The sequence below is a fragment of the Siphateles boraxobius genome, unplaced genomic scaffold (assembly GCF_051911475.1).
Source record: "Siphateles boraxobius isolate OS27281-9 unplaced genomic scaffold, OSU_SipBor_1 5, whole genome shotgun sequence".
NCBI lineage: Eukaryota > Metazoa > Chordata > Actinopteri > Cypriniformes > Leuciscidae > Siphateles > Siphateles boraxobius.
This window is the reverse complement of record NW_027509141.1, coordinates 18,548,528-18,576,411: the sequence shown is the minus strand read 5'-3', so window position 1 is coordinate 18,576,411 and position 27,884 is coordinate 18,548,528. Positions and strand designations below refer to the sequence as shown.

At 42.7% G+C, this 27,884-nt stretch overlaps 1 protein-coding gene across 1 annotated transcript in view; it reads right to left on the bottom strand.

Moving 5' to 3' along the window:
- Positions 1-27,884, bottom strand: part of naaladl2 (N-acetylated alpha-linked acidic dipeptidase like 2) — a 406,458-nt gene that overhangs the window by 88,081 nt on the left and 290,493 nt on the right. Inside the window, 1 exon segment of the mRNA XM_077203075.1 lies at positions 12,219-12,314. Within this exon segment, the coding sequence (XP_077059190.1) occupies positions 12,219-12,314 (96 nt within the window).

The window sequence follows — 27,884 nt, the reverse complement described above, 5'->3', positions numbered from 1 at the left end:
GGACGACGGCTCGGAGCCGCTGCCTCCTTCAGGTGTGTCAGCGGTGCCCGAGTCGGACCCGGAGATGATGGCCATGCTTTCCCGGGCCGCCAACAGGATCGGGCTCGTGTGGAACCCTCCACCGTGTCCCGAGCCCTCGAGGTTGGACGATTGGTATCTCGGGGTGGCGCGCGCTGGTTCTCAGCAACCCACCCCAGTGCCTTTCTTCCCGGAAGTGCATGAGGAGCTCACAGGGACGTGGACGGCACCTTTTACTGCCCGAAACCGTCTCGGTGGCTCCTCCTCCCTCACCACCCTTGATGGCGGGGCAGCTAAGGGATACGCGCGTATCCCGCCAGTGGAACGGGCCGTTGCTATGCAACTGTGCCCTAACTCCACTTGGCGTGGAGAACCGTGTCTTCCTTCCCGGGCCTGTAAGTACTCGTCGGACCTGACCGGCAAGGCTTACAAGGCCTGTGGGGAAGCTGCCTCTGCCATGCACGCTATGGCGTTGTTGCAGGTTCATCAGGCCAAGGCACTGAAGGACCTGCACGAGGGTGGTCATGATCCACAAGTTCTCCAAGAACTTCGTGCCGCAACTGACCTCGCGCTCCGTGCGACGAAGGTCACTGCGCGGTCAGTGGGTCGTGCGATGTCCACACTAGTGGTCCAGGAACGCCACCTCTGGCTGTGTCTGGCTGACATGCGGGAGACCGACAAGATCAGGTTCCTTAACTCCCCCGTGTCCCAGACCGGCCTCTTCGGCGACGCGGTCGAGAACTTCGCCCAGCAGTTCTCGGCTGTACAGAAGCAGACTGAGGCCATTAAACATATCCTGCCGCGGCGGTCAGCTGCTGCCTCCACCCCACCGCCCGCGGCTCCTCGGTCTGCTCGTCGCCGTGGGCGTCCGCCTGCGTCTGCCCCTGCTCCCGCGCCGCAGCAGCAGCCTCCATCCAAGCGGCACCGTGGAGCCAGTCGCAGGCAGGGCGCCCCGCCCGTCCAGGCCCCCGCCAAGAGGGGCGGCAAAGCCAAGGGTAAGCGGCCCTAGGACGGGCGACCCAGAGGTGGAAGGGACTGCTCTCCAGGAGACGATGACTGCATCGCTCCCTCCCCCGGAAGAGGGCCGGGTGGAAAATCCTTTGTTCCGTTTTGTTTGTGTTCCGCCGCTGGCCTTAAAACCAGCGGTACCCAAATTTTCAATAAAAGAGCAGTTTCTATCATCTCTGGGTCCGAAGAGGGCCCGGAGAGTAGTGGGGGGTCAGAATCCTCACCACTCTCATCCGCCTCTTCTATCGCCAGCCGGCAGCTGCGTACGGTCCGAGAACGCCATCGAGCCGCCTCCCGCACCTCCTGCCCCGTGGAACCAGGTAAGTGCTGCACAGCACACTCAGACCCCGCTACGGGCCGCCTCCCAGAGAGAGCCTCCCGAGCTGCGTCCCTGTGTTCCACCTCGCTGCCCCACTCCGGGTACGCCTTCGGTCCCTTTGGTCCCGCTTGTACGGTCTCTGCGAGCCTGGTTAGCGCTCCCCAGGCCGTCTCGCTGGCTCATTCGAACCATCAGGCTCGGCTATGCGATTCAGTTCGCCCGGCGTCCCCCCAAGTTTCGGGCCATCCACTCCACTACAGTGAGAGCAGCCGATGCCCATGTCTTGCGTGCGGAGATCGCAGTCCTACTGGCGAAGGATGCGATAGAGCCGGTCCCTCCAGCCGATATGAGGTCAGGGCACTACAGTCCCTACTTCATTGTACCCAAGAAAGGGGGTGGGTTACGACCGATCTTGGATCTGCGAGTTTTGAATCGGAGCCTCCACAAGCTACCGTTCAAAATGCTCACGCAGAGACGCATTTTCGAATGCATCCGTCCCCAAGATTGGTTTGCAGCGATCGACCTGAAGGACGCGTACTTTCATGTCTCGATTCTTCCTCGACACAGGCCATTTCTGCGCTTTGCGTTCGAGGGTCGAGCATATCAGTACAAAGTCCTACCCTTCGGGCTGTCCCTGTCCCCCCGTGTCTTCACGAAAGTCACGGAGGGGGCCCTTGTTCCCATGAGAGAACAGGGCGTTCGCATCCTCAACTATCTCGACGACTGGCTCATACTAGCACACTCTCGAGATCAGCTATGCGAACACAGGGACCTAGTGCTCAGGCACCTCAGCCAGTTGGGTCTTCAGGTCAACTGGGAAAAGAGCAAACTCTCCCCTGTGCAGAGGATCTCTTTTCTCGGTATGGAGTTGGATTCGGTCGCCCAGACAGCGCGCCTCACAGAGCAGCGTGCTCAGTCGGTGCTGAACTGCTTGAACACGTTCAAGGGCAGGACAGCGGTCCCACTGAAACTCTTTCAGAGGCTCCTGGGGCATATGGCAGCAGCATCAGCGGTAACCCCGCTCGGCCTGCTACATATGAGACCGCTTCAGCACTGGCTTCACGGCCGAGTCCCGAGATGGGCGTGGCATCATGGCACTCACCGGGTGGCAATCACACCGGCGTGCCGCCAGACCTTCAGCCCGTGGTCAGACCCCTCGTTCCTGCGGGCAGGAGTCCCCTTGGAACAGGTGTCCAGGCATGCTGTGGTATTCACAGATGCCTCTGCCACCGGCTGGGGTGCCACGTACAACGGGCATGCAGTGTCAGGGGTGTGGACGGACCCTCAACTGCATTGGCACATCAACTGCCTCGAGTTGCTAGCAGTACATCTCGCCCTGACCCGCTTGAAAAGACGGCTACAGGGCAGGGACGTGCTGGTCCGTACGGACAACACTGCGACCGTTGCGTACATCAACCGACAAGGTGGTCTACGCTCCCGTCGCATGTCGCAACTCGCCCGCCATCTCCTCCTCTGGAGTCAGAAGTATCTGAGGTCGCTTCGAGCCATGTATGTCCCCGGCTTGCTCAACCGTGTGGCCGACGAGCTATCACGAGCTGTGCTCCCGGGAGAATGGCGACTCCACCCCCAGGCGGTTCAGCTGATCTGGAGAGAGTTCGGGGAGGCTCAGGTAGACCTGTTTGCCTCCTCAGAGACCTCCCACTGCCAGCTGTTTTACTCCCTGACCGAGGGAACACTCGGCACGGACGCACTGGCACACAGCTGGCCCCGGGGCCTTCGCAAATATGCGTTTCCCCCAGTGAGCCTACTTGCGCAGACACTGTGCAAAGTCAGGGAGGACGAGGAGCAGGTCCTTCTGGTGGCTCCCTATTGGCCCACCCGGACTTGGTTCCCAGAACTCATGCTCCTTGTGACAGTCCCTCCCTGGCCCATTCCTCTGAGGAAGGACCTTCTGACTCAGAGACGGGGCACCCTATGGCACCCGCGTCCAGACCTCTGGAAACTCCATGTCTGGTCCCTGGACGGGACGCGGAGGGTTTAGGTGACTTACCCCCTGAGGTACTTAACACCATCACTTCAGCACGGGCGCCGTCCACGAGACGTGTTTACGCCCTGAAGTGGAACCTGTTCGTCGAGTGGTGTTCTTCTCGCCGAGAAGACCCCCGAAGATGTCCGATAGGGTCTGTGCTTTCCTTCTTACAGCAGGGGTTGGAGCGTAGACTGTCTCCCTCCACCCTCAAAGTACATGCTGCCGCTATTTCAGCTTATCACGACCACATAGATGGCAAAGCAGTGGGAAAGCACGACCTGGTCGTCAGGTTTCTTAGGGGGGCGAGACGATTAAATCCTCCTCGACCCCCCTCCATACCCTCTTGGGATCTTTCCCTGGTGCTTCGAGCACTTCAGGATGTTCCCTTTGAGCCTCTGCAGTCAGTAGACTTAAAGCTTCTTTCCATGAAGACTTTGCTGCTGGTTGCACTGGCCTCTGTCAAGAGGGTAGGAGACCTGCACGCTTTTTCGGTCGACGAATCGTGCCTAGAGTTCGGGCCGGGTGACAGCCACGTGGTACTAAGACCCCGGCCTGGCTATGTGCCCAAGGTTCCTACCACTCCCTTCAAAGACCAGGTAGTGAACCTGCAAGCGCTGCCTTTGGAGGAGGCAGACCCAGCCCTGGCTTTGCTCTGTCCCGTTCGCGCTCTGCGTATGTACGTGGACAGAACTCAAAGCGTCAGGACCTCAGACCAGCTCTTTGTCTGTTACGGAGGCCAGCAGAAGGGAAAGGCTGTCTCCAAGCAGAGGATGGCCCACTGGATAGTGGATGCCATCGCCTTGGCTTACCAAGCACAAGGCGTGCCCTGCCCGCTCAGGTTGCATGCACACTCCACGAGAGGCGTTGCATCCTCCTGGGCGCTGGCACGTGGCTCCTCGCTAACAGATATCTGTAGAGCTGCGGGCTGGGCGACACCTAACACGTTCGCTAGATACTATAGCCTACGTGTAGAGCCTGTGTCCTCCCGTGTTCTCACCCTAGACGGGTAGAAGCACTGAGAGGTCTGGCTCTGTCGGCTTGCTGCACCCTACTGTGCACCCTTATTGCTCCAGAGTAAAACCTGTTGAGTCCTCCAAAACCCCTCGGCCCGGACTTGGCGGAGCGTCCGGTGCCAGGCCCTTATCCGCTGAATCCTTGAGAACCGGATCTGGGCTGGGTTCCATTTGTGTGACCCTACGGGGATCCCATATGTGTATATTCCACGGCTGCTCCTATCGGAAGCCCGTGTCTTTCCCTTGGGCTAAGTCACCCTTTATTTCATATGCAGTACAGCCTTCGGCTAGTCCATATGCATTTCCACATAACTCTTTGAAGAAGTGGCTTCCGCAGCGTTCCTTCCTAAACAGAAAGGGCACGCTTTCCCAGTGTTATCCAATATCTCACTGTATGGGTTATTACGGAACAACAGTGTCAGACTCACTCTGTGTAAGCCTCCGCCTATCGTCCTTCCAGGCAAGAAGGTGTAGAGGCTTGCACGGGGGCGCTGGATGGGGTGCAGCGGCTGTGGCGCTTTGGTAGGGATTCCTATTGGTCAGTCATGACCTACGTTGTAGTGACTGACCGATAGGGAACGTCTCGGTTACAAATGGTAACCCTCGTTCCCTGAGGGAGGGAACGGAGACGTAGGTCCCGTCGCCACATCCGCTGCCGCCCGCCGGGGCGGCCAGCTTTCTCAGGCTTGGCTCCTCAGCAAAAAACTAGTGTGCAATCGCACCAGCTGCTCGTTTATACCCGCGCTAACGAGGGCGCGCAGCTGATACAAATGATTGCACGCCAATGTGTATTGGCTTGTTTTAGTTTCACTCGAAGTAGATTGGCCTCTCTAGCGAGATTCCTATTGGTCAGTCATGACCTACGTCTCCGTTCCCTCCCTCAGGGAACGAGGGTTACCATTTGTAACCGAGACGTTACTAATTTGAAAAAGTAACTCAGATATTTTGTTGTAAATTGAAAAAGTAATGCGTTACTTTACTAGTTACTTGAAAAAGTAATCTGATTACGTAACTCAAGTTACTTGTAATAAGTTACCCCCAACACTGCCAAAGAGTAGCCTTCTTCGTTGTATCAACAAATCACTGAATGCATTGACAAATTATCTTTTTAATGTACAGTTTGAGTTAAATTGTCAGAATCACATTGAATTATTCAACGAATCAATTAATCGACTCAAAATGCTACGTCTTAAGGCATAAATCCTGAAGCGAGAAAAAATCAAGAAAATGAGTGTTTAATGCTTCTCTGAAGCAGCATAAATGCATTTACACAGTAATTAAAATTGTGGGAAACGATGCTTTGAACATTACTATTTTAAAACTACAGTTTTAACAAAGTGTTATAAAATAAAGTGTTTAATTAAAAAATAATGAAAAAAATGAAAAAATAAAACTCAAAATAAATAAAAAGAATGTCTTTAAAATTAGACATTTTTAAATTATTTCCTCTCTGTGCTATATCTCACGCTTTGTTGTTTGTCATAATTCTGTAGTACTGATAATTATTTTCTAATTTCTTACAATGACGTTTAGGGCGGCACAAGTTCGAATTAATTTATACTGAACAGTATCAGAATCGCCATTGATTCTAGGGGCTGAGGTGTCTCAAACCGGCATATTTTAATTCTGCTTTTATGTGCATTGAGTATTTACTGTACAAGGAATTTTGAGCAGAAACAGAGCCGCTTTAGAACAGCCTTAACTAAGCTGTGTAAAGATGCCTTTATTAATGGAGTGCTTATTTTAAATTCATGAAAAGCAGATTTCATCTTGTTTTAAAGACAATTGGAAGTTAATTTGTGTAGTAAAGAAACATCAAAGCTGTTGATTGAGCTTAACTTGTATTGAATACGGAATTATCCAATTAATTTATTGAAGTACCAAATTCTGTCATGAAACTCTAGATGCCGTAGGCTGATGGGTCCTTAACACAACCTGCTGACAATCATTAAGCGTAGCATCAGTTCTGGCAGGTCACGTCAGTCAAGCTCGCATCAGCTGACTCACAGCTGATTCACATCTACCTATGGGAATACGACACCCATTACTGTATACATATATAAGCTCCTTCAGTATTATCAGCAGCTATCGTGTTTCTCAGGAGCTAATTACCCTCCTCCATCCCCAGGTCCTCCTCTCGTCAGTCAGTATGGCATTCTGATTCCCCTTGAATCAGAATAAATTCTTGTATTATGTTGTACTTTAAAATCTTGAATTAATGATATCAGCTATACATTCATGTTGGTTCTGTTCTGTTTACCCTAAGCAGGGTTATTGCTGCTCTCCCTGCTCTTATCCATGCTAGGCACAGGGAGTTCTTGCCCAGAACAGAACCATTCCACCAATCCTAACTGTATGCTAATTGTCAATCGTATTTGACGATAGTGGTCCTGACAGAAACATTGTTAACTACACGGCACAAGCTGATTAGTTCCGGTTTAATCTGCAGCCAATGATTTGAATAGTTAACATTTAAATAGTTGGTCAACTTTTGCTTTGGCAGTTTGTAGCACACTTTCAGAGTTCCTCTGAAACCCTCCAACTTCCCCAGCTCAACCTGTATTAGATCTGCTACAGGTAATTTCATATATGCTATTTGTGCAACAGCAGCATGTCTTACATGCACAGGGCAGTGTGTATAGGCAGTAAAAGTGTTGTTAATAATTCTTATAAAATTTAATGTTTTTAAATTTTATCACTGTACATGCTCTGAAGCAGCAGCAGCAATAATCAAAGGCTGCACAAATATCATCATCAGCAGCAGCAATAATCAACAGCAGCAGCAACATCATCATAGGGCTGTCAACGAATATTCTAAATTCGAATATATATTCGAATAGTTTTAAAAAACAGAATTTCGAAGGTGAAAATGAATATTCGAATGTGGAAAAAACACGCCCGCGGTAGCTGAGGCGCGGCTGTCTGCTTTGTGAGTGGCAAAATTCTGAAGCTTAAAATGTAAAACGCATTTTCCAGCTGCACAGCTAGCACAATGAGTGTCTGGCTCACTCATTGGCTGTGCTGCGGCAACTGCACATCCAATGGCGCGGGTGCCTCCAACGTGTGCGCCAATGAGCTAGCATTACATCATACACGTCAGAGCTCGCCAAGGGGGCATGGCCAGACGCCCCCGAAATAACCATAGCAGCAGTTTACCACAGCACAGCTCGCTCGGAGCGTTCAATGTCGGTTCTATATACTGTAAAACTTCAATTAATGTTAATATTTGTTTCAATCACTGACTGAAGCCTACTATATTTAGGACAAGAGTTGCGACCTTAAATTGCTTGCACAAAACCTGCACTCAACAGCTGTTTATTGTTGTTCATTTAAACTGTTATGTGCAGAGAGCGTGAGGGTGAGGGCGAGAGAGAGAGAGAGAGAGAGAGAGAGAGAGAGAGAGAGAGAGAAAGAGAGAGAGAGAGAGAGAGAAGAGAGTAGGTCTGCCGTCTTGGCCATTAGTTGATTTACTTTTCTTCGTGTAAGTTAATACGTTGTCAAATATCTTTAAACTTAAATAAACTAAATATACAAGTAGTTATGTCTCTTTGTATTAATTTGTCCTGTCCTTGACGTAATGTGCGTCATTGACAAAATGTGAAACCAAATGTTCGAATAGTTCGAATATATGTGTTTTTTTAGAGGGAATATTTAAACGTCATTTTTGAGTAATTTTGACAGCCCTACATCATCATCATCATCTGCTGCAGCAGTAGCATAGCAGATCTATTCAGCAAGACCAAATACATGAATTTGGGGTTCAGACTACACAAACCCGAAGAGACCCGTAATGTGCTACACGGAAGCGACCCGGACCCATCTATTATTTCAAAAGCTGGACCGGGACCTATGCAGATCCGAGAAATGCCATAAATGTACTACCCGGAATAGACTTGGACACGTCTATTATTTGAAAGCTGGACCCGAACACGGTGGGAAGACACAGACCAGACTGGACCCGATTGTCACAAATTCCACACTAAATTGCTATTAACAAGTCAATAAACCAGTTGCGTAAAATAAAAACTTTTTGTCTTACCTAATTTTAGTAGCCGTCGCCTCCCTTCCTTGTATCTGACTGTGAAGCATTACAATCCTCCACCAAGAAATTGGCTTGTTATTCCAAGTATGCTTAATCCACTTATTATTTCAGCTTCAAAGGTCCACTTGATGTCACGGTAACGGATGACAAATGCAACTTTGCAGATTTGCAAAGTGATTCGACTCGAGTTAACTTGCATAATAACTTTAAATGTTTGCACTTTTGAATTATAATAACGATTGCTCGTTCAGTGCCATGGCCGCTGACGTTAGCATTATTTATTTGCTATCATCTCTGTGCTCTCTGTGCGGGGTCTGACCACCAAAACTTTAAGATTAAACAAGACGGTTCATTCATATTATTATAAAAATGGGAGAAAGTGTAAAGCGCGGCTTGGCGGAATAAGTCCCGTCTTTTAAGTAAAAGAGCCAATCGTCAATTGGTAAAGTCATTGTGTCAATGCAGAAGCTCTGGTTGCCATATAAACATTTTGCCAAAGACATGCTTGAGATTGCACATTCGCGTTAGCTGCCTGGAGCAACCTGAAGAGCTTTTTAACGCAATTTGTGTTTTTACCTTATCTCCCAGCTCACACTTTTCTTATGCTAATTTTACAAGTTGCAAGTTACAAAAAACACAAAAGCAGTACTGACTGACTCTGAACACCGCCGGGTGTTCTGCGAGTCCAATCGACTCGGGTATTACACACAATGTTAAACAGACCCGGCACCCGAAGTAATAGATTGGGACCCGACCCGGACCCGTCTGACCATTTAAATTATGTTGCTCCATGTAGACCTCTACTCACCATGTTGTTGAAGCGCATCTGCTATCATTCGCCAGCATTTACGTACATTTTTCCACTTTGCCATGGTAGTCCCTCGATGAAACATCATTAAGGCAGGAGTTTTGTTGCCATAGCTCCATGAACCTTTCATCCATGGCATAATTCCGCCTACTAGTCTCAGCCTCAGACGTCACGCCCACGAACCAATAGCTGAACGACTGATTCATACGACACACATAACTGGAAACACTTCAAGTTTTTTTCAAAGTTGTCATCTGATCGGTTGAATTCTACAGGATGTCCAGGAGACGTGTGTATTGTGTTCTTTAACGGTTCGCCTGGAAACAAACCGCCATGAGGGCAAACCCCCTCGTGGAAGAAGAAAGCGTTGTGTTTATAACAGTTACAATGAGTGCTTACCAGGATCAACTAAATGCTGGATTTTCAAAAGTATGTGAATTGTTGCAGTAAACTTGCACACAGTTCTTGAATGAATCATGTATTAGATGCACACTGTTATTGTCTGTTATTGTAGGGACATCTACTTTACATTTTCACGCCCCTAAACATGAACTGTGATAGGTTGCGTTACATGTCAGTCAGATGGCCTCTAGGCGGTCCTTGGCCAATGAAAGCTGTGATAGAGTCCAGACCTCCTGCCGTCAGCCTGAAGGTCTGGCTAACCAAGACTAGACCAATACCATCGTCGTTCTATCATTTTGCCATGTTTGAAAGCTTTGCTCCTATTGGTCAATGTCACAGATGTGACAGAACTCGTCGAGGAGGACCAACATTTTTATAAAACATGCTAGTCTTTCTGTAATGACGTTGTGAAGCATCGCAGACATGGTGTTGGTTGTCGTCCACTATATGACACACTATATGAGATTAAACTGTCCTTTATGAATCACTACTACACTAAACGTAAAACAGACTGTGCCAAAATCGGACTGATATAGAGTAGTCTGATCACGGCATTACATTGTCATATCCAGTCCCATGCTAAACTCTTGTCATGATAGAAATAACAAAGAACAATATTTTTTGAGAATTTATTAATCTAGGTGAATTTAATAAAGTTGCAGTAAAATAACATTTTGTTTTGTGATCATACATGAACTAACAAATTAACTAATTTAATATAGTAATCTGTATTCAAAATGTTTTATTAAAATAAACTTACATTACCAAATTTAGTTTGATTGTTAGTTTGTTATACTTAATGCATTAACACATGTAAACGAATGAAAATGTGAATGAAATTTCAACGAACAAACTTTATTGTACAGTTACCCTTTTTCTGACACCAGTGTGTGTGTCTTTGAATGCTATTCGCAGCCTGAGATCTTACCCTCTCTATCTTGTTTTTGTTATGCAGGGAAGTTTCCCAACCTTTCTTCCCATTGTTCTGAGAAATATGGTATTTTGACACTTGCAAATCTGCTTGCTGAATTCAAAACCACACTAAATATTTACCTTCTCAGATTCAGCAGACGCCGTATCTAATGTTCCTGTATATACTCTTTTTAATGTGTAGTTGGAGGAGACAAGACAATGAACGGACACTTTGAGAGCCTTTCATCTATAGTAGCATGCGTTGTTGTCCCACAACTCTTTGTGTCATTGCCAGTGGCCTGAATAATTCATGGTGCAGAACAATATCTCCTTGACTGTGATGAGGAACTTTAATGATGCTCATATTTCTTTCTGCCGTTAATGCTGCGGCCATAACTGGCAGAGAGAGAGAGAGAGAAATTGTTTATAAAATCTCCAGCCTGTTACATCTATATTTCATAACATTTTCACAGGGTTTGTTGTTGAATCTAAGCATGCATGTTTTTCCTCTACAGACTGCCAGGGTGGGGAACGGGCTGTCAGAAGCCATGCAATCAATGTCTGTGGATTGAAACAGTGCTGGGGTTTTATAACGTGACCCAGGAGAGCACCGGACATGGGTCACTGTATTTTTGACCCGTCTGGAAGACCCACTTCTTGATATGATGACTGGACGAGCTCTCCAGTGAGCAAAATTTTGCAAATGGAACATGAAATCAAAATTGACTTTTCCAAAATGGAAAAGATTTTCTTCATACACATTCCTCATCTTAATGTAAATGATCGAGCAGTACATAAAAAAAGGCTGACTTCATTATCTTCACTTCCTCTTTCTGTGCAACAAATTACTTAGTTGCTTTGACTGCATGAGTTACTGGATAACATTAACCATTAGCCAAATAGCTATTAGCCAAAACGTATTCAGTCTGGATTCATTCTAGTAAGAAATGCCCTTTTTTGTGTGTGTGATCCAATCCAAAAAAACCAACAAAAACAAACAAAAAATAAATTTACACCTAAATACATCCCAAGTAACAGTTAGCAAATCGGACTTTCAAAGGGTTAGTGGTAGTTTAAGAAGTGGCTTTTGAGAGCAACATTGCAGACACCAAAATAAATAAAATCCCTATTTCTATTGAGACACATTTCACATTTTACTATTGATAAGTGACATCTTTCTTTACATTATTTAAATGTACTGCACAAATTATCACACAGAAACTTTTAAAATTAATAAACCAATTCAAACGTTTAACCCTGCATTTAGACATCAAAATGCAAACATCATTTCAAATTATGAAATGCAAAACATCAAATTATCAAGAGAATATAGTCTGGAGAACAGATAGTTCAGGTTAAAAATTCACATCTTAAAGGAATTAAAGCAGAGACTAAGAAAAAGGTTTGTTTTATCGCACACACTTCAAAAATACAAAAAAGATTTAGCATAAACAACCTGCCAATAACCAGAAAGTATGACTTTTGAAGTTTGTTTGTTTTGTTTCCTCACTGCATTTGTCTCTTGAGTTATGAATTGTCTAGCTGTGCAATTAGCACTTGAAAGTTACGCAAGCAAGACTTCCACTCAAAACAAAATCCTAATGGCAGTTATAGGCATTCAACACTGCAGTACCTGATAAACCAGCCAGCCAACAACAAACAAAATAATCACCACTTTTGTAGTGAAAGGAGGAGGATAGTCTTACCTTGGCAATGGTCTCATGGAGTTTGAAGGCTGGATCCAAGGTCTCTCTTAATGAAGACTCAGGAGGGAAAAAGGCCTCAGAGAGAAAAAATGCTCTCTAGGTTTAAAAAAAGAAAAAACAAGAATCAAAAATTAAAACATTCACACATACAAGGTTGTCAAAAATAGGTGGGCTTAACAGTCATAATACACATCTGAAATAAAAATATAGTGGATCCTTGAAAATGTCTTTTAAAGTCACGGTTTCTGTCTAACACGGATGATTGTAAAACACACAGCATCCTTGATCTTTGAAGGTCACAGAAACTTTTTTAGCACAAAAAATACAAGCTTCCAAATAGCACTGACCATTTGATGGCTGGATGACAATTGGCTGATGATTTTATTCAATGTGAAATGATTGAAATATTTCCGATCATTTTTGACCATTTAATTTGTTTATAGAAATTATTTATTTGTTTGTTTGTTTTTTTAAATCTGACAAAAAAAGAAAAGAGTCATTCAATGAGTCTAAGCGGGACCAGCCATAGGAAAACGAATGAGAAAGTCTGTGCTTCATTTGGAGAAACAAGTCAGGATGAACTAGCTTTGTGTTTTATGTTTATTGTTGTTATTGTTTACCCTTTGCTTAATTAGTGTAAAGTCACATGGGATGCTGTGAGCCGCTGTATCCCTGAAGGTAATGAAAATATACAAGGTTAAAGCAGTCCTAAGTAAAAAAATGACACTCAAATATGAATAAAATAAGATATATTCTAATTAAGTTAGGAAAAAAAACACCTTGAGATGTGGGGGAAAAAACAGATGCCAGCAGATTAAGTCATACAATTAAGAAATAGGCTGTTTAAAGAAAAGACTGTTTAAGACAGTTTTATGAAGGACTCTATACTCAGCCTGTAGCAATTTCAGTCTTCCTTCAATCAGCTCCCCTTCCAAATATAAGTAAAGCTGATAAGGAAGCACTGAAATCTGAAATGACTATTCAAGAGATACCTGATGCAATCATAGGCTTTCCTACTGGGATGGCCCTTGGGCCAGATGGCTCTGATATTAAATTTTATTTTATTTTTTAAAATGCCGGCAAAATCACACCTCTTATGCTAAAGATCTGACAGACAGCAATAGCCTTTATCTACACACTCTTTAAATATTTCTTACTTTTAAAAATGGACAAAGATTATACTTATTGCTCTTATTGCTCAAAACTTCAAATAGGCATGATCACTAAACTAAAATTCGTCAGGAGTTTTTCACTAAGATCAAATAGGATTTGCTCCAAACACAGCCTATATGTTAATACACATTTTTAAAAGTATGAATATTCAAATAATTTATGAAAAATGTATTGAACTGAAAAATTGACAGCCATTAGCAACAGTAATGATCCAGTTTTTATAAATGCATCAATCTATGCTTATAGTTACAAATTAGCCATTTTGTTTTATACACTGACACTACCAAAACAATTGCAAAAATACAAAACAAAACAACAAAACAAAATAAACACGCACACACTCACACACACAAAATAAGGTTGATGCATCTTATTATTATGAGGTAATTCCAACCTATTCCAATTCAAAACTCAAGCTTTCTGCATTTTTACATTTTTAATAAAACGTTGATTATTTTGTTTTTCAATAAATCTTAATTATGAGGACTCAGGAAATGTGCGCATAAACCATGTTTACGTTGTAAGACCAGTGTAATACCAATGTCATTATACAAATTTGTGTCCTCATAAATCATATAAACAAGCACACGCGCACACACACGTTGGGTTCCCACGTTTTATAGTGATTTTCCAAAATGATTTTTACACTGTAAATTATATCCCCTAACACTAAACCTACCCATCAAAGATAACTTCCAGCATGTTCACATTTTCCAAAAAATAAATAAATAAAAGTGGCGCATTGCGTCCGGTGTAGACATTGTGATGGGGACCATAAAATGTCACCACAAGGACAAGGACAAGGAATTCGGATATTGCCATTTTTGTAGAGATATTTTTTTGGTTATTCAGGGTTTCACTGAACCACACAAACACACACACACAGTTTACTGAAGGTTTGGATTACCCTCTGTTGTATATAAATTCACAAAGTGTGGCTGAGAATGGTTTCAAGGCCAAAAGGAAAAAAAAAAAATCGAAGAGCAAAAATGAGAAACTCATGCGAGCCAAAAGTGAGAATGTCATGAGGCATCGTCAACTTGATAGCTGCTGTTTGTGTCTTTCTCTTTGTAGTGGATGCACAGAGAGGCACAACAAAGACTGATTCGCATTGAAGATTAATGCCATTACACCCAGAGCCTGTCTTCCCACACAGCTTTTCACCGCACTTGAGAGCGGACCCTGCTGTTTTCAAGCACGGCAGCCTCGCTAGGGGTTATTACATCGACGATTGTGTGGCAACATCTCTAGTAAGTTGGGGGTTTGGGGTGAGCTTGCACAAGCTAAATGCGAATGCAGATCATTTTCGTCTGTATCCCACCACTCTTCACCAGCCTAATGAACAGAAGTCATGCACACAAAGTGGGTCCTCTAATACGGGTGTTCGGTTACAAGGCGGCAAGCTGGGCTTTTCATGTAGCCATTTGAATAGAACCCAGCAATTTTGCTCAGATATCTGACAGAGGGCCGGCGCTCTTCAAATAGATAAACACATGGCTCTCAGGATAATAACCTAACCTCCAGACCTTGGCTACATGTGAATGGGGCTGTGCTTGGGTTTCTCAGGAATGATATCTCAGGCAGGTGAATTGGCTTCTCTTGACTGAGTGAGCAGGAAACCTTTAGGCTCACTTCGGGGAGAGTCTACAGGTTTAAATGTGATCTGACAGTCAAACCCTAACCAGCTGAAGCTACCGTACGTCAGGGAAACGCTTCCTGTTTGTTCAACACACACAAAACGACCTTGTTACGAGTGGAGTGGCCAGTCAACAGGCAATTCTGCAACAAGCAATTAAAATTCAACAGCCTCATATTACTGTTTAGAGACCCAATAAAACGTAATTTGCTATACAAAACGATTTTCTCACAAATAAGATAATAAAATTCCTGGATATCTTTATTCAGTCATTAAACCCAAACAGCAATAAATATGTAAACAGGGTCTATTTTAATCTCTGGTAAAACACCCAAACTTTACTTTAAATTAGTTTAGTTTTTGCTGGAAGTCTTACAGGTTCTTAAATTAAATCTTACTGCTTTCAAACAAACAAACAAACAAACAAATAACAGATGAGCAAGTGTTGTGCAGTACTCTTGAGTAAAGAGTAGAGTAAAGCAGTATTTGTGTCTGGTTTTCCATTTAAAATGTCTAAAAACTAAAAACTTGATACATTTTGGAACACCAGCAATGAATAACATATGAACACTTTTTTTTTTAAGAACGTGTCTTTAATACAAGTGTATTTTGTGTTACTGTGCTGGAATTTTTTTAAGTATACACAACAAGTTAATTAACAAGTGAAAACATTTGACAAAATACAATTATTTTTAAGATACAATTTATGAAGTCTTCCACTTCAGGGTATCGAAAACAAGACGAAAATAGCAGGGCTATCCCCCCCGTGGAGGGAGGAGCGAGAATCGCTCCTCCGCGGAGCCCTCAGGAAATCGATGTTTGTATTCAGCATCAAGTGCGCTTCAGGACACATCGGTTTTCAGCGAATGAACGCTACAGTGTCCGCCCCAAGGGCTTACGGCCAGGCAGCGCTCGTGTCCGCTATCTGAGAATCGTTTTGACCAAACCCTGCCGGACAGCCGCTTCAGGGGATCAAGAACAAATCGTAAATAATACCCGAAATCAGTCTCGAGAGGCTGGTTCCCTTAGTAGAATATTTAAAAGCATGGTAAGACCTCGTGAGCTTAGAATTATACAGTTCTATCTCCGTTTAGGGTAGTTCTGAGATATTGAGCATCAAAGTTTTAAATCCCTGTTGTTTTGTGAGATGGAACCTTTTTATTTTATTAATAACTACTAACAAAATTTTTTTTTTTACAAAAATAACACCACACAGGCATTAATAAACACCTAATGGATGAAATTATGTCAAAAAGGCAGTGCTCGTGTTCGCCCATCGGAAACGGTTTTCGATTATTCCCTGCCGGTCCTCCACTTAAGGGTGTCGAGAACGAAACCGAAAGAGCCTCTCCTCACGGGAGCCCTCAGGAAGTCGATGTCTGTATCCCGCATTAAGTGCGCTACGGAACACATCGGTTTCCAGCGAAAGCACGCTGCTCTGTCTGCCCCACAGGCTTGCGGCCAGGCAGCGCTCGTGTCCGCACATTGAGAATCGTTTTTGACCAAACCCTGCCGGAGAGCCGCTTCAGGGGATCAAGAACAAATCGTAAATAATACCCGAAAATCAGTCTCGAGAGGCTGGTTCTCTTAGTAGAATATTTCAAAGCATGGTTAGACCTCGTGAGCTTAGAATTATACAGTTCTATCTCCGTTTAGGGTAGTTCTGAGGTTACAGGCTGCAGGTCGATTCCACCCACCGAAATTACACAGGTTGGTGTGGACTGCAGTCGACCCAGTGCAGGGTCGGGTATTGGAAAAGGAAGTAAACTCCCTGCTGGTAAAGGAGGTCATAGAGCGTGTTCCTCCGCTGGACAGGGAGTCCGGGTTCTACAGCCGCTACTTCATAGTTCTCAAGAAGGATGGAGGGTTATGCCAATTTTAGATGAATTGATGCCAATAATTTGAATAGGTCTCTGAGGAGATTCAGGTTCAAGATGTTTACTATTCCCATCATCGTGAGTCAGATCAAATCTGAGGACTGGTTTGTCACGATAGATCTAAGGGACGCATACTTCCATATATCCATCCTTCCATCTCACAGGAAGTCCCTGAGGTTCGCTTTCGGGGGCGAAGCGTTCCAATATTGGATGGTTCTTCCTTTCGGCCTAGCTCTCTCCCCTAATGCATGGATGCAGCTCTAGCTGCACTGAGGCTTCAGGGTATCAGGGTGCGAAATTATATCGACGACTGGCTTATTATGTCCCAGTCACAAGAGCTGGCAGTTCGGCATCGAGATGTCGTCCTTGCCCACATCCAGAGCCTGGGGTTGAGACTCAATACGAAAAAAAGCGTGTTCGCACCAGCCCAGAGATTCCATCCTGGCACCAGTGACCAGGATAAAGCTAGGCCAAGCCATCACTCTGAAACATTTTCAGAGTGTCTTAGGGCTCATGGCAGCAGTGCCCAATGTCATTCCATTTGGCCTGCTGCACATGAGGGCCCTGCAGTGGTGGTTAAAAAAAAAACAAGTGGGAACCCATTCCGCATGATCAGGGTTACACGCAGAAGTCTTCGTTCCCTATCTATGTGGAAAAAGCTTGGTTTCTGTCCCAAGCCTCCGTGCTGGGAGCGTAATGTCGCCGGAAAGCCGCTTCGACAGATGCCTCCCTCACGGGCTTGGGCGCGGTCATGAATGGCAGGGATCTGAGGAGCTTCCTCCCAGACCTCAGGGGTCACCACGCAGACAATGTGTAGGTGGTCTGCTTCTTGATTCATCAGGGGGTTCTTAGATCGCACCCTCTATCTAGATTGGCGCATCAGAACCTCCTGTGGTCTCAGGGGAAGCTGTTATCTCAAAAGCAATGCAAGTCCCAGGGACCAGAATCAGAGAGCAGACATCAAGTTGAGGCAGGGGAATGGGGACTTCACACCGAGGTGTTGAAGTCGATATATGAGAGGTCTGGCCCAGTGGAAGTGGATTTGTTTGCGTCTCAAGGGACGTCCCACTTTCCACTGTGGTTTTCTCTCACCCATCCAGCCCCATTGGGGTTGGATGGCACGGTACAGACGTGGCCGAGGCTACGCCTGTACGCTTTTCCCCCGATCACTTTGCTGGGAGTTCTGGAGAGGGTCCGTCGAGACGGGATCAGTCTACTTCTAGTTGCCCCGTATTGGCCGGCCCGGGTATGGTTTTCAGGCATCATAGCACTCCTGGCAGGCCAGCCTTGGGCCGGGGGCTCAATGTTCAAAGCCCTCGACCAGACCTGTGGAAACTTTGGGCCTGGCTCCTGAGGGGGCTCAGTACCTAGAGGCTGGCCTGTTGGCTTGAGTAGTTGAGACCATACTCAGTTCCAGAGCTCCTTCCATGAAGAGATTGTACGTCCTAAAGTGGAATGTGTTTCCACTTTGTGTAGAGAGCGTGAGGTGGACCCAGTTATCTGCCCGGTTGGCTTCAGTGCTGGAGCTCCTCCAAGATTGCTTCTCGGCTGGTCCGTCCACACTTAAGGTGTAAATGGCTGCCATTGCGGCTTTCCAAGCTCCTCTGGGTGATGGGCCTCTGGGGAGACATCAGCTGGTCGTACATTTCCTCCGTTGTGGCATAGTGGGTACTCGTTCTCCAAAGTGTCGAAGTCGACGCAGTTCAAGTTTCTTTCGAAAGGGAACATCTTGGGTTACGAATGTAACCCTTGTTCCCTGAGAAGGGACTGAGACACTGTGTCCCTCCGCCACGCCTTCCCCTGCCTGGGAGCAACTTGCTTCATCGCAGAAGCTAACTCTGTTGTGTGCCGCCGTCCCTTTGTAGCTTCCGTGTATGCCGTCACATGTTACGTCATGACGCAACACCAATCAGGTGTAGCAAATCAGCTCTATGAAATATTAATAATCAATAATAACTGGTTATAATTGATTATGAATATTTGGGTCAGTTAATATAATTAACTTACTGTAGTAAAATTAATTTTTACTTCAACTCACCTGTTTTGGTCCCATGGACACTCAGCTTTAATTGTTTATTAATTCTAAGAAATATTCATTTCCGGGGAAGGGAAATGTCTTTCTTACTGTACAGTACTATTAAGAGCATGTAGTCACAATCTAGATCGTAAGGTAAACTTCGTATGCAAGCAGAGAATCAGAACAAAATACATATTATGCATAAGTTTTATTAACAAAAACACGAAAACATAACTAACACACAAACAATTACACATTCATTCATGCATTCAAAGGGAGATGGTAAAAATTGAGAGAATGAAACCAGAGGTAGGAAATGGAACTATGGAAAAGATCCATTTAACTATGAAAAGAACCATCAGTTTATCATTTTCAATGCACCTCATTAAAAGTATACTTGCTATTTGCCTTTTTGCAGTGGACACAATTCTTGAAGTTGTTGAAAATTGAAGTTGTTGATGATTCCGTGAGTGTCAAATGTTGAAGTTACAATCGTTGTCTTCTGAATTGGATTGAAGAAGATATGATGAACTTGCGTGCAGTTCATCTCTGTTCTCGTGGCCATATGCAGCTTGTGGCCTGCCGGTCCTGGGCCTGAGAAGACATCCAGAGCAGATGGTGGGAGTTGAGATGGACGACTTCTGCTTTGAAGGAAGACGTTTTGACCAACTCCTGAGGTTGTCCTTGATTTTGTCGTGCTTGCGAGAGAGTCCTCTCTCTCCTGAATGAGCACATGGCTGGTTTGGTCAAGGCCTGGGGCCCTGGGGCCTGGGAGGACATGCAGGACTGCACAGCACCCTGAACGTTCTGAGAACCCAAGAGATGCAATATAAACCCTGAGAGAGGTCCTAGTTCTGCCAGTGGTGTTAGCTTCGGGGGGAAGTTACACAGATCTTTGTTGCGAGAGTGAGTTTGCCGGACTATTCATTAAATATAATGTTTCATTCATACTTCAGATGCGTTACGCTAAGGGCGTTCCCCAAAGTGTCGTAGTCGACGCAGTGTCTCGTTCCCTTCTCAGGGAACAAGGGTTACAGTCATAACCCGAGATGTTGTTTTTTTCCTACAATGGAAGTCAATGGCTACCGTCAGCTGTCTGCTTACCAGCATTCTACAAAATATCTTATTTTGTGTTCAACATAAGAAAGAAACTACAGGTTTGGAAAAACTTGAGGGTGAGTAAGTCATGACCTAATTTTCCTTTTTGTTTAAAATATCCATTTAAATTGTAATAATATTTCAATATATTGCAGTTTTTACTATAATTTTGTTTAAATCAACATGGACACGGGGACCTTCTTTTAAGCATTCTTGCAGACCCCAAATTTTTTAATGCTAGTGTACATTTATTTGTAATGTAATGTAGTAAATGTAACAATATCCAAAATTTACAAATAAACAATTTAAATGATTGTGGGGATGTGACAACAACCGAAACGTGTGCGTGTGTGCGTGTGCGTTTGTAAGAGAGAAACATATAGAAAGAGGACTAGTTTGGCAGAAAGCAGGAGCAGAAAGAAATAATCACAGTCTCACAGTCATGGCAAGCGGGACACCTGCTGTTTATGTAAACCGGAAAATGAGGCTTTGAATGCAGTAATCAGCGTGTGGCTGGATATCTGCCTGGCCTGAAAAGCCCGGCCCTGACGTGCAGGACAGTCTCTCCAAATGGGTTCAGAGCTATTTAGTGTGCCATCATCTCCCAGTAACCAGAACTAATGGTTCATTGTTGGCAAGGAGCAATATGAATATTGATTGATAATGAGCGAGCGATAATAAGATAGTAAAATGCAGCGACGGGCTGAGGATGATCTCAGCTGCGGATTCACACATCTATCACTGACTTAACTAGCCATGTTGCCTACCTCTGAGGAAGCTCAGGTGATGGAAGGATTTCACTGTAGAGGACACACTGGAAACGCCAGTTATTCTACAGTTAATTCCCAAGTATAATCATGCAGAAATACATTCAGTAAAAAAATTTAACACATAAAAAAAAAGAGCGAATGAGTCGACGAACGATGTGTGAATGAAAGGACTGCTGTGAGTGAAAATACAACCGCAACCTAAACCAAAAAAGTCAGTCAAATCATTGCAGGCAAACAAAGTGTTCACTGCTGCCAAATGCATCTATTTGCACATTTTTTGCAGCAATGAAGGATTAATGGAGGAACTGGCAACGCTGCGAGGGAAGGACAGCTAATGAAACATAGCTATTTGATGAGGAGAAGCAATTAAACCAACAAACTTTTTTAAAACCAACAAACAATATTTGAACGTTTGCTAGTTAAGAACTTCATAAATTCAGAATTACTTATTAGCTTCATAAACAGACACTTTTAATAGCGGATTCTTAATGCTTTTCAACGTTTAACTTTGCAATACAGATGTTTGGTCCTTTCATCTAAATGCTGTAGCAATTATATTAGTCTCTCATAAATACTAATTAATCATAATTAATTAAAAGCCTGTTAGCTCAATCACACTCAGGAGTTGTGAACGTGGGTGTGAAGAATTTTGAAATAAATCAACTCTGATTTTGCTCATCTTCATGGAAGACGTGCTGCGTTTGTGCTTGCACATTTTAACCAAGTGAAAAAACAGGAAATTGACAAAGGAATTGAAATCATTAACTGATCTGACCACAGGACGCCATCAAAGAGGACTATTAACTGTTTATTATCTGATCAATAGAAGTGAGAGTGTAGCATTTCAAATGATTTTCAAATGGAAAAGATGAAACAGGGTGCCATTATCGAATAAGCCGGAGTGGGACTTTTGATTCTGATAAATGGCGATAATGTTTCAAAGTGCTACTCACAATATTTTACATGAACAAGCTGCTAAATCAATCTCACAATTATTTGAATGTAAATTGTGGCTAAAATATATTTTACAAAACATACAATATCAAAACAACACATGTAAATTAGTCATTTGAGGTTCAGACAATTGTATTTATATGTTTATTTTATTGCATTAGGATTCTTTTTTTTTTTTATTATTATTATTAAAAATGTACTTTAAGTTCAGTTAATATTATTATGTTCTGTGTCAATTCTAAAGACTGGCTTGAACAATTGTGACAAAACATGAGTAAAACACACGTCAGTATTACACTGCAACATCAATATGTATCATTTATATTTTGAGCTGTGAATGATTATTCAACAAATCCATTAAAGATGGTAAATGTTTGTTTTTGTAAATCATGTCAGTGTTTTTTTTTTCTTTTCAGAATTTTATCAGGCGATATTAGTTTTAGTAATTTTGTTGTGAAATTAAATATCTTTATATATTTTTTAATAATTTGAATTTTAGTTGTAGTTTTAAAACATCAAGTTAAAGGCCCACTGAAATGCCCTTGAACACGCAGCTTTGTATAATGCGTTGATGTAATTTCCACTGAAACAAGAAGCTTATGCGGGACATATTGAATGGCTCCTCCCCCTTTTCAAATAGCCAGTAGCATTTAGTTTACCTCACAGACTGCAATTCGTTCTTGACAGCACCATGGAAGTGAATCCGAGCGCTGATGATATGGTAGAGATGCATAAATTCTAGCCAGTTCATTCTTAACCAACGTACAGATGGAAAAAGGAATAAAACTTGAGCGTTTGAGCAACCGAACACACATCTACAACCCATATTGCTCCGTGACGTCAAATGTCGCTTTGGCCAGGGGCCTATACCATGAAGCCGGTTTAGGTGCCTAGCCAGCTATGTTTCAGTTTAGTTTGCGTCAACCCTGGGTTTTAGGGACCATGAAAGTGGTTTGGCTTTTAGCAGTGTATATCGCCATAGTAACTTATGCTCCACGGCTAACCTGGTCCGGGGCAGGTTATGTTCTAGTTAAGAGGTTGCAAACTGAACTTGGACCAATCAGCTGTGAGCAAAGTGACACATGTCGTCTGCGATAAAGTCACTCCACCTGTTTCTACTCCAAATTAAAGGTCACTACATAGCAAATGATTTTTAAAGACAAAATCATCAGGTTTTTAGTGATGCTTATTTAGAATAATAAATTTGTATGATTTAGATATTATTTATGTAATTATTATACCCTTTATCAATCACACATGTACAATTTTAGTTCATCAATTATTATTACGCAGTTTAAATGAATAAATATGTAAAGGTAATATATATACGCTTTAGCATCAATAGATGAGGCTATAAAATGACTACATGTGAGCTTAAATGTTCAATTCTCTCTATACCTTTATCAGCTGTATAAAATAACTTCACAACTTTTACTTGCACTGATATACAGTAGCGAGACTTTTTCTTTTAGTTGTCCTCTTCCATAGACAGCTGTTTACTTCTTGCTGTGTAAATTTGTTTACATTCTTATTATTTTAATAATTCTATTTAATAAGTGAATTGCGCTGCTTCTCTCGTGAGAAATTAATCTCAGTTTCACTCTTTCTCAACATGTGATTGGCTGTTCACTACTGATGTCACACTTAAACTCCTGAACTCAGGATCAAAGCCTGGGTTGACAGAGAAAGTTGATGATCAGCATCATGGTACCAACAAAGCCTGGTTGGATTGGTTTGGTTTTTTCAACTCTAAACTAATCCTGTAACCCTGAGTTTGTTCAACTACCCTCATGGTACAGGCCTCAGGTGGTATTAATAACATAAAGGGGGCGGAACACATTAGATTCTAGAGAGCATTTGATTGGGCAGAAGATGTGATGAGAAGGTGAAGTCTGCGGTGATGTCATAAAGATTCCTGATCTATTTTAGCGGAAGTGAAAGACTGTACGTTTTGAATGCTTATATCTCCTAAATGCGAATTTTTTCATTGTTTTGGAACACACCAGCTTATTCATAAACTTAAGGCTAACATATTCATACTAAAAGCTAAAAAACTTACATTTTGATTACAGGGGGCCTTTAAACTAAATTAAAATGAGAAATGTGACCTTGGTGAATAGCTGAATTTTTTTACATTTCATTTCAGATAAAACATACTATTTCACGTAACATTTTTTATGGTTTTACTTTTTGGTCTAGAGTTCATTATTTGATTATTGAATATTTATTATCAATCATCCTGTGTTAAAATCTTATTTTGGATCAGTCTTCATAGGATTCGTAAGCAGTGTTGGGCAAGTTACTTTTAAGACGAGGCACTACAGGTGAATAGGTAAAATTTTTAACTAGCAGATATCACCATGAAACTTTCCCAGTTGATTACCTACATTAAGATGAGAAAAAAAATGTATAACACGTTTTCTGTAATTTAATGCTTAAATATGCAAATTATGCATTATCCAATTAAATATGCGCTAATTTGCATATATTTAAAAAAAAACTAAATCTGAGTATTGGACAAAGCCAGGTTCAAATTAATTTTTTCATTGTGTTCACATATTAGATGGGGAAAAAAATACAGCGGAATTTATGGATATCTACTTTTGTTATCCTGTAAATCAGAATATATGTCAATATCCTTAAAAAAATGATTTTCGCCATGTTTTTTGGAATAAAATGTTATATAAATCAGGCTAGGAATAATATGTTTACAAATCCCTCTGTAAATATCTTCATAATATAACTAGGTACAAGACTGGAAAGTTTGGTGTATATAGGTGCTACTGAAGTGTAGATTTCGGACTTGGAGTAAAAAAGTCATTTTGAGAAAACGGGCTTTAAAGATTTATTTTGAAAAAGGAAATTGCACATTTAGAGTTAAACCCCCAGCCCCTTTCACTTTCACGATTAGTTGCTGATAAAAAGGAAATTACCATATTTGGATCCAACAGCATTGTACAGGAGAGAGAGAGAGCTTTCTAACGGTGTATGTGATGACAGTGTGCCGGCAGCGATCGCGAAGCAGCGGAATGATTTAGAATGCCAACTTTTGTTGAATTTAGGCGAAATCTACAGACGCAAACGGACAAAGTGTAGTAAAATAAAGACCTAAATGTGTATTTCGGAATTTTTTTCACCACAAGTCTGAAAGAAGACAAATATCCCAAAATCTCAAAATTGACCAGTGAAAAAAAAAACGTTTTTGCCTGCCGTGTCTCCCTTAAAAAGTAATTAGTTACAGTTACTAGTTACTTCTTCCAAAAGGTAACTAAATTAGTTACTCGGTTACAAATTATAAAAGTAACTAGTTACTTCAGAAAGTAACTATTGCGTTACTTTCAAGTAAATTTTTAAATGCTCAAATGTGACCCCACCTCCATCCCTCTTTAATGGAACTTTAAAATGTAGAAAAAATGAACACAAATCTAAACTATGTTAATGTTGCCGTGGGACAAAGTTAGACTAGCCTCCAATCAAGTGGCATGTATATAGATAATATCGTCGCTGCCCGATGAAACTCACGTATGTCCAAAACGGTTACTTTTCAGGAAGTGAAAAAAACACCGTAATTTCAAAAGCAGTTGAACGTAGCGTTGCATACTTGCTACGGCATATTTAAATGTAACCATATTCTTGCTAGTGTAATGATATAATCCACATTTGACCAAAATATAGTTTAAATGGACATACGTGCATATTTTACAGTAACGGTGGTCGATACGCGTTCTTCCGATCATTAGGATGACCAAGTCGGGTTTCATATTGACAGATGAATAGGCTACGCTCAGTTTATTAAATAGCCTACGTCTCAGTTTATTAAATACGCTCAGTTTATTAAATAGCCTACGTCTCAGTTTATTAAATATGCTCAGTTTATTAAATGTCTCTTGCAAACTATGAAGGGACAATGAATCAATACACTGACATGGTAATGCTAGACTGATACTTTGTTTGCACAGTCCTACCGTAATTTTGTGAATATATAATAAACTTGTGAACAGTTGTCAAAAACAAACGTTTGCTGATACTTTACCTCACAGTGTGATTCGGCCAGCCAATGCTGAGCTTCCAGGGACGTTTAAGATGAAACTTCACGAGACCAGCTAGATGCCTCAACAGGGTGGGAGATACGCGGCGTGATTGACAGCTTTGACACCAAATGGATATACGTGAAAATCAGATGACATGATTTCACAACTTTTCATTGGTCATTTAGATAACGTGAAGACTTCTATATATAGAAATGAACCTGGACATTGTATCCGTCGAAAAATCTAAAAATCGGCAAAATGGACATACGCGGTTTTCACCGGACAGCGGCGTTATGTTTATATAGTGGATCGATACAAATAACACAATTGATATTTTGGAACTTTTGATTTTTATTGCCCGTCAACAGGCCACAACTGGGCAAAATAAAATTATGCTTGTTAAGCACTATACCAAAAAGAAATAACAAATATATACACTCTTTGTAGTGCAAATAAAAAAATAAAAAAAAAATAAAAAGATCTTCAGACAATTGGTATACTGTACTTCCAAGTATTTTCTTCCTTGAAAAAGTAGAACAGTGTAACAACATGAGGTGCTTGCAATGTAACTGAAAAGTGCAATGTAAGTACAAGGAATCCAAATATAAACATGTAATACATAAAAAAAAATAGCCTACATCTCCACAAAAAAAAAATCTCAACCTCAGCCAATCGTCAGAATTTATGCACTTGTCTCGTGCACTTCAAACTAACCAAGTAAGAACAGTAAAAAAAAGTCTTTGCCTCTCGACTCACGCCGGTTTCGCTGGTTTCCCACTGCACTCCCACAGCAAAGGCGGCGCGGCAGCGCGAGCAGAAGCAGCAGTGCCGCGATCGTTTCAATCCGAAACCGGCATCAGAGATCTAGTTGGTCTGATGAAAAAAAACAGCTTCAATTATAGTAATGCGCCTCATTTTTTGGCAGTAAAGGTAACGGCGTTATTAAGATGGGAAGAGTAATCAATTAGATTACTCGTTACTGAAAAGAAGTAACGCCGTTAGTAACAACGTTATTTATAACGCCATTATTCCCATCACTGTTCGTAAGGTGCTGTTTGTCATGATCTCGACATCATTTTCAGCAAAAGTGGACAACACAATAAATCCTAAAACTTAGAGACTTAAAGTAGTTTTCTCTTTTCTTTTCCCTTTCTTGGTTTGGAAGAATCAAAAGCCTTTTGTAAGCACAATTTACAAACTGCTGAAATTATGAATGAGCTTGATCGAGTTGAATTAGTTCTGCCTGTGAATGACAGACACATCCAAATTTGTCCCAGAGAGGATACAACTTTATCATTGCAGACAGAATAGTGACTCTCAACATGTGGCTAATTTCATTGCAAGCCAACTCGAGGGACCAGGACATCTGCATGGTCACAAAATGATGTTTGACAGATGCTGGTTAAATGATTTGCAGCTGTGTCTATTCAAATATACAAAAATGAAAATGAATGAGTTGATCCTATAGCTACATTGGATATAAGGCAGAGTTAATCTATAGGGAAATGTACACACAAATGTACAAATGAGATTTCCACTTGGGACACTGAAATGCCAAAACTATTACCATCCAGCTAAAAGCAGTTCCCTTTCGAACGGTCACTTCGTATTGCGTAGCTATACGCAGGGGGGAAACTCCTTTTCCTCGATTTACTGAAGCCTTTATGTAAAGCGCATTTGCAGCTGCACAGCTAGAACATGAGCGTCTGGCTCGCTCATAGGCTGCGCTGCGGCAACTGCACATCCAATGGCGCAGGCGCCTCTGACGTGCAACCAATGAGATCACTCTGCGTCATACACGTCAGAGCCCGCCAAGGGGGCGTGACCTCAGTCTATAATAGTCCCCGAATTCGCCATTATAGCAGATTTTACTCCTTCAGCGACAAACTTCACGTCTCTGACCATTTATTGAGCCTTCGCCGTCGAACAAGCCTTCAGCCTGAGCGAGCTACAGTTCAGCAGACTACACATCTCAACCGTGTTTCTCCTGACGCCGTCTCTCCTGTGGCTATCCGGCGATATCCTTTTCAATATCTGTTTATTATGTGTTTATATCTGTATCAGCGTTGTTCCATATGCCTCGTGTTATGCGAGGCCTACGAACACGCGA